Raw genomic sequence first — 8,147 nt, forward strand, 5'->3', positions numbered from 1 at the left:
CTGGATCAAGGACTTAAAAAAAAAAAAAAGTGCAGAAGTCTTTAGTTAGTGTTTTACTACCAGACGATTCCTCTAGTGTTTATTAACCTAAACCTTCTGTCACATTTTCTTCAACAAAATCCACCCCGCTGTACACGGTGCTGTTTGGCTGAATCTTGATCAGAATGTTGATGAATTTTCTGTAACAGCAGCTCAGACAGTAGTGCAGCTGTTTCATATGATGGGTTGTATTAATTTGCAGTAAATGAGGGGATGTGTTTTGTCCGGTGCAGTAGAAGTGCACTGTAGCTGTTCTGGAGGCTCGTAATGGTGAAAGATCTTGAGCAGTATCGCGCACACGTTTTGATTTATTTTTTCTGTTTACGGAATCTGAAGGATCTAATTTCAACTAGAACAAATGTCTTTAAATGTTGAAAATTGAAAAATAAATTAATTTTCTCCATATTTTTGTAGTTTTATACCATTTCAGATTATTGTCTTAAGCCTGGAGCACAGGCTCTAGTTACAGAAGCTTTTAAGTTTATATCTGTAGTATGTTTTATAAAAAAATTATTAATCCTTACAGAAACTTGGGGCCCTTTGGAACCCTGGTGGACACCGAGGAGTGATATCGCTGAGATGAGAGAAAAAGCAGCTCCTTTTGTTGCCAGATGGTGGTAGTGTTTACAGTTGAAAAGTCAGAGTTCAGTCACTGTTTTGATGCTAAGATGCAGCATTTGTTTACATGCAGACTGGAGTTATGATCAAGAATCTGTGGAAGATTAGACACGTCTGCCAGCTCATTTGAAATGATGCAGTAGCAGTCCGGTATTTATTGATGTAATGTGTTTTGGCCTAAATATTTTACTGAATTTGATTGTATGGACCTTTCCCAATGTAACGACACCATTTTTATCGGAATGTTGTCGATCAGTGGATTACTGTGAGGCTCATAGAGAAGTTACCCGAGTTGTTATTGTTGGTTGTCTGATGGAGGTGTTGAGTAGTTGTTGTGATGTAGTGAAATTGCTTACATCAATCAAATTACAAGAATCTTAGTTTTCTAAAGATATGACACAAGTCCCTACTTAAAATAGTGTGTATATACACCCATACAAATCTCTCTCATCCCCCTCGCAGCCCGGGCGCAGGCCATTAGAGCTTTAAGGGTTAGCCTGTTTTGTAAACCGCGCCAGTTCTTCTGTGTTCAAACAGCTTGTATTCAATAAAAAAAAAATTCTATCTCTTTTTGTTATAATTCGAGAATCTAATCTTATGTACTTAAGGTTTATATGATGATGAATAACTTGAATTTGCCAATAACGTCACTGTCAATTTAAAAAAAAATCTGACCCTGTGGAAGGTCACCAAGCTCTGTGGAGAAAACATCAGAGCTGCTTCTAATTAATCAGAATTTCACAAAATTCTGGCTTTTAGTTTGGCACCAATTTGAATTTCGGGTTTCAAACTTCAAGCAAAGACAAGGAGCACTTCTGTGGCTTAATGTAAGGGGTGTGTGTGTGCGCGCGCACGTTGCTTTTTTTTGTTTGTTTGTTTTTTTAAATTATTTTATCATGTGTGTTTTTAACATTTTCCTGAAATTGAAATGAGACTCCGTGCTCCAGGAGTGTCCCTGTTCTCAGTTGAGTGAACAGATGCAGATGGTGACCCGGTGTGAAGTGCTGTAATTTTTCAGCCAAAATTTTATTTGATGACTTGAAATTAAACCTGCAGTAAATTCTGCTTTGGAACTGAAGCTAAATCTCTAAACTATGTACGTCATTTTTAGGTGTTGATAAACCGTCTGGAGAAGAATCGTGGGATGAAGCCAGAGGAGCGAGCAAACATTATGAAGACTCTGAAGGAGCTCACGGAGAAGATCTCTCAGCTGAAGAATGAAATCAGCAATAGCAATGTCTCCCAGTCTGCTGGCAGTGTCACTCAGCCCAAAACCAAAACCGATGTAAGATGATTTACTGATGTTGAACAGAACATGAGTCGTGTGCAGCTCTGAGAATTAGTTTGTGTTCACTTGGTGGTTTATTGACTTGAGCGACATTTACAGATGCTTGTCAGGTGTGTGTGTGTGTGGGGGGGGGACTGTTGAATTCTTGTTGGTTGACCGTCTGTCCATATTTCACAGTTGTGATCTGTGAGAGTTGGGGTTGTTCTGAACACTTCTGAGTTGTAATTTTGATCTGAAGGCACAGAAGGAGCTGCTGGATGCAGAGTTGGACTTTCACAAAAAGTTGACCACAGGAGAGGACACTACAGACCTGAAGAGGAGACTGGGTCAGCTACAGGTTGAGGTGAGCTGCCATCTTATCACCTACTCGCCCCATGCTGAACACCTCACTGATCTCAAGAGTTTAACTAACCCTAACCCTCTGCTAAATTAGAGAGAAAATACAACACCACGTAACCGAAAATTATTTTTGGAGTTTGAAGAGGGAATATGGACAGTTTGTGTTGTGCGCTTAATGGGCAGAGAACTATGAAACTCGCACCGCCACACATTCCTTTCTAGCACATCATGTAGAAATTAAAAATATTTGAACTTGTGGGTTGGGTCCCCCCTTTTTTTATTTATATAATATTAGGGCTGTGCAATATGGGGGGAAAAATGAATATCCCGATACATTTTCTCCATTTCACGATATACGATATATATCCTCTAAAGGACCCCATGAAATCTAACTTTTACTGTTTTCACTACAATCCCTGCAGATTAAATAACATTCTTGGTTAACTTTACAGGTGGTTTTCAACAACACATTTTACATTTGAATTGAAATAAGACTATTTTTATTCAACAAAGATGTGGCACAAACTGCAAAAACAATCTTGAAAATTGCAACAAAGGGGCAAAACAATACAGAGCTGCTCAGAGCTCAAACCAATAAAGTGCAGCTCAACACTGAGAGAGACATTTAGCCTAAATAAGAAAAGTGCTCTTTCATTAAATTATTTTAAAAAATAGATCTCCAAGCTATTAACCCGACTACTGAGAACCACTGGAACATTCACAATAGAGAGAGAGATTGAGGGAGAGAAGAGAGAGATCTGCAAAACATCATTTTCCTCTTTGCACACTTTTGAACTGAATGTTTTCTGGCTCCGCCTCTCAGATGTGTGTAATTCCGGTATTGCCTTCTCTGTAAAATGTCTGCGACCAGGCAACTCGTATTTGGGATCGAGTGTGTTTTTAGTAATTTTTGGAAGCCTGGTTTTTCCACTATACTAATTGGGATCATGTCTTCAGCAATGACGTTAGTGATTGCATCCGTTATAGCTCTCCATCTCTGACTCGGTTTCTCATATGGGTGGCTTTGGAGAACGAGCCCGCTATGGTCATTTGTTTAGCTTGTGGGGGTTTTAGCTCGTGGGCAAGTAGTTCGGAGTTTAAGAGACTCTTCATACTGTACCGGGTGAGTTTCAGGTGATGGAACATATTTGTCGTGCTGCTGCCTTTCGTGATGACAGGTTTTTTTGCACACTTTACAAACTGGCATTTGCTGTTCCACATCCTCCTCGCGATATCCAAAAAATGCCAGATGACTGACCCCTTACTAGTTCTTTTAGGAACCAATTCGTCCGCTTCCATTTTTAATTTGTCGCTGAAATTGACAGAGCTTACACGGTAGCCTATGCAGCACCAGTGACTGCACGAACTGAGTCAGCGCTGTAAACCGAAACTAGGAAATCTTCCTGCCGGCAGTGTTGCCAGATACTGCTGACGTTTTCCAGCCCAAAATATGTTCAAAACCTGCCAAAATGCTCTTCAAACCGCCCAATCTGGCAACACAACCGAAACTAGAAAAACTTCCCGGAAGTTCCTTTCAGCACTGAGATGTCGCCTGGGATTGGTTGGTGAGTGCGTGACGTTCTTGTTTTCTTTACCCTTAGGCAGCCAATCACGTTACTGCCTGAGGGACAGGGAGAAAACCACCGGGAAAGGTTTTAAACAAACACAAGTCGGAAGATGACCATAAAATATTCGATAGTTATGATATAATAATTTTATGTATCACACACAGAATTTTCGGCGATATATCGAGTATATTCGATATATCGCACAGCCCTTTTTTATATATATAATTTTTTTTTTTTTAAATCAAGCGTTAGGATGTTTTGGGGCATGAGGACATTTTGGCTGTGTGTTTGAGGGTTAAGACTTGGTTTTAGAGTTTAGATGAGGGTAAGTGATGGGGTTGGGTAATTAGCTGTGATGGTAAGGGGCTTGGGAATGCATCATGTCAGTGTGTCCCAATGAGGATAGAAGTATGTGTGTGTTTTAAGTCTTCGTTCTGCACTGTGCTGTCACACAGGAATTGTGTTTGAAAGCAGAGCAGTGAACGGTGTTAAAATATTTGTCAAATATCCACAGATTTCAAAATATAGCTTTATAAAATAAATGGTGTGGATATGATGAGTAATCTGTGGTGGTTGAACTTTATCCATGCACAGTTTCGGCTTCTATTGCACTATTGAGTATCTCTGTACTGACCCACATGTACACTTCAGCTCTAATGCACATCAACCACACGTTCTGCACTCGCGCCATTTTCATCTCCATTTACCACCGAGGAGTCTCTTCTTATTTCTCATTTCCTCTCTCAGGCGAAGCGGTTAGGGCTCTTACCCGGAGGCCGAGCGAAGCCACCACTGAGCACGAGCCGAGGTCGGGGGCGAGGCCGAGGGAGGAGCGGAAGAGGCAGAGGAGCCCCCAGCCATATGGTGGTAGATCACAGACCTCGCACCATTGCCATCTTGGGAGTCACACAGGAGGAGAAAGAAGAGCTCATGCCACACTTTGTGGTAAGAAGCACAGCTTTAGCTGGATGAGAGAATGAGTGGACTCTGAGCACGCTATAATTAATCTAACGTTTTCCTCTCACAGAAATTTGGGGAGATTGAAGAACTTCGTGATCAAGATGCTACCAGCGTCGTAATGACGTTCAAGACTCGCGGTGAAGCAGAGAACGTAATTTAATTTTCCTCTTCACCCCAATCTCGTTTACTTTATGTATGTAGGGATAATATCATTAAACATATGTAATGCTCAGTTGGTTACATGAATCTGTTAATGTTTTTATAGATTAATTTTTATTCACGAAGCATTACTTTTTTTTTGTTTTGTTTATAGGCTGCAAATCAAGGGGCAAAGTTCAAAGGGCGGATTCTACAAATTTCATGGTACAAACCCAAAACCCCATCTGTCACCACTGAACCTGAAGAAGAGGAGTCAAAGGAAGAGGTTAATGTGGTAAGACCCAGTCATAATCACGCGCACACACACAGGTGACTCAGTGAGCCTGTTAAACCTATACTGCCGTTTAATATATAGGCACTACCTAAAAGCAGAGCTCCCGATGAGTGTAAAATGTGTTGGTAAATAAGCCCATGTTTTTTTTTTTGTTTGTTTGTTTTTTTTTTAAATCCACATTGACTGTCAACATTAAAATAAAGGTTGACCACACCTGCGTACTGACTATATGTTTGTATGGTAGTGAGACCTGGCCCACCTTCTCCCATCAAGAACATTGATGAAACACCTTCCACCTCCGCTGTCTCAGGAGAATCCTTGGCATCATATGGAAAAATAATGTCCAAATAAGGATGTTTTAAACCGAGCTGGTCTACCAAGCATGTTTACTTGGCTTTCACAGGGATGATTACGTTGGCTTGGACACATTTGTAGATGGTTGAGTCCCAAAGGATGTGCTGTATGTCACATAGGATCATATAATAGCTTGCTATTGGTTCTCGACCTGTGGGCAGACCTGCCTTATGCTTCAAAGATGTCTGTAAATGTGACCTGAAGGTGTGCAACACAAACCCACAGTCTTGGGAATCTCTAGCACAAGATCACAGCGAATGGGGGCGGGCTGCCAAAGACGGTGTGTTGGCAAGTGACCAGAAGAGAAGAGAGAGCGCAGACAGCAGAGAATCGCTGCACCACCACCTCATTCGGCTGTGACATTTATAACAAGTGTAACAGAGCCTGTCGCTCAGGGATTGGACCACACAGCCATAGCAGGCGCTGCAGCTCGACACCAGACTGAATTCATGGCACAAAATCCATTGTCTTACAAAACAGAAGGTTGCCAATGGTGGTGTTTGGGTCGTCTTTTTTTTTTTTTTTTAAAGCAAGTTTAAAAATAAGTGCTGAATAAAAACCCATCTCTCTTATGCAAATAAAGATACAAATTTTCTTGTTCGATGGTCGTGTTTGAGATGCGTTGCCTTGCACTTCTGATCGGGTTCCCTATGGTGGTGTACAGACATCGTATGGTCAAAGCTATCAAAAATCAGGTCAATGCATTACCATATCTTCAGTATGGAGCTTCATGCACAGGGAGCCCCACTGTGTGTGTGTGTGTGTGTGTGTGTTGGGGCTCTAAATGCCACCAGGGTTCAGAAGGCCGTGAGTTATGGGAAAAGACTGAACACAGTGCACTTCTTCAAAAACCATATTTATATAAATGATGATGCTGAACGTGTGTGTGTGTGTGTGTGTGTGTGTTCAGGAGTCAGTACGCTCTTTCTTGCTGCCAGAGGAGGAAGAGGAAGATGATGATGAAGACGATGATTATGAGAGTCGCTCATGGAGGCGATGAAAACGGAAGCCCAGACGTTATTACTCTTTTTCATTGTGTAAAGTAAAGCCTTTTTAAAAAGCTTATTTAAGTCTGTAAATGGTTTTTGTTTTTGAGACTGGTTTCCAGTATTTTTAGAGTTTAACAAAAAAGGATTACAGCGTGATGCACAGCTGCTTTGTTTGGGACAGTCAAGATGAAATGTGAGGTGTTTAGAAGGAACACGTTTGTTTTACTCTAAACCCTCAGTGTAATTTACTAAACTCTCACTTTTGCTGAGATAGAAATGGAGTTAACTTTAACTAATTGAATGAATATTGTTTCACTGTGATCTGACGTCAGTAATATTTTTGTGACTACTGTGAAGATTTTTGGAATCTGTCCCAAAACAAGAATGGTAAGAGATCATTAATCCAGTACGAGCCCCAACAGTTTAATTGTTATTCTTCTATCTTCCAGATCTGTGGTGCCACTTGATGTAAATATGAACTCGGTAGTGTGTGCGCACGCGCAAGAACATGTTCATGTTTTGTCTTTTCCTCCGAGTTGTTTATTCATCTGAAACCAAAAAGAGCTTTGGATTGGAGTGTAACAGAATACTATTCTTTGCAAAGGAAATGTTAAGAGGTGTTTTAAGTGTTAATTTGTTTTATATATAGATTTTTTTTTTTTTGCCTTAATCTATCGGTGGACAGCTAACTTTTTACAAGATCTATGATTTATTTTTTTTTGTACATTTTGTAAATGGTTACAATAGTAATAACTGGTTGCTTTAATTATTTTAGCCATTAGAATGAATGGCACAACATTCAGATCATTCACTCACAAGAGTGCTTAGGTTTTTTTTTTTTTTTAACTTGTAAGATAAATTGCTGCATATAGAGATTAGGACATTTTAGGTATTAGAAGTCAACTCTATTTTGCTTTTTAAAAGTCTCAGATTTAGGATTGTCAGTAAAATTTCGAGAGACAGGATAAATCTTGATTGAACCTGTGCTCCTACACCATGGTTGTGTAAAACGTTTACTGAATTTGAACTTTGTTTATATATTTGAGGCTTGATGTATTTCTTTTTTTCTGCTTGTAAAAACAGATTTCAAACACTCGGTTACTTTATTAATAAAGGTAAAGGAATGGGGGAATTGAACAGAAGAATTAAAAAAAAAAGTTACATTGGCTCAAATATGAAAAATACAACCACTAAAAAAGGAGGGGGGGGGAAAATTTGATAATCCATTCCAAGAATAACCTTCTGAAAGTAGTGTCCAGTGTGTTCTTTCATGTGTTTGTTGATGTGATGTATCTCCGCCGTGTTGCCCTCAACAGGTTCTCACACATTAGTGCGCTTTTTTTTTTTTTTGAGAAAAGCTTCATGTCTCCAGAGAGTCCGCACTCGTGGTTCTCTCAGTGAGAAGAGTTTGGGGTTTAGTCCCAGGTTCCTTCATTCTAAGAGCTCCTAAATGGCTTTAGTACGGCAGCTGTGGATAAATGTGTGAATCTTCTCAAAAGCTGGAACTGAAGATAATCAGCCTGAGCCGTAAGAGTGATGCTGATGGTGTGACTAGCGAA

At 40.1% G+C, this 8,147-nt stretch overlaps 1 protein-coding gene across 2 annotated transcripts in view; it reads left to right on the forward strand.

Moving 5' to 3' along the window:
- rbm27 (RNA binding motif protein 27) overlaps positions 1 to 7,836 on the forward strand; it is a 39,457-nt gene extending 31,621 nt beyond the window's left edge. For both annotated transcript variants that reach the window (XM_060936579.1, XM_060936580.1), the window contains exons 16-21: positions 1,769 to 1,942; positions 2,184 to 2,288; positions 4,600 to 4,797; positions 4,880 to 4,963; positions 5,126 to 5,245; positions 6,510 to 7,836. In XM_060936579.1, the coding sequence (XP_060792562.1) occupies positions 1,769 to 1,942; positions 2,184 to 2,288; positions 4,600 to 4,797; positions 4,880 to 4,963; positions 5,126 to 5,245; positions 6,510 to 6,599 (771 nt within the window). In that variant the 3' untranslated portion in view covers positions 6,600 to 7,836. The remainder of the gene's footprint in view (positions 1 to 1,768; positions 1,943 to 2,183; positions 2,289 to 4,599; positions 4,798 to 4,879; positions 4,964 to 5,125; positions 5,246 to 6,509) is intronic.
- Positions 7,837 to 8,147: the final 311 nt, after the last annotated feature.

Source organism: Neoarius graeffei, chromosome 12, assembly GCF_027579695.1.
Source record: "Neoarius graeffei isolate fNeoGra1 chromosome 12, fNeoGra1.pri, whole genome shotgun sequence".
In the NCBI taxonomy this organism is placed as follows: Eukaryota; Metazoa; Chordata; class Actinopteri; order Siluriformes; family Ariidae; genus Neoarius; species Neoarius graeffei.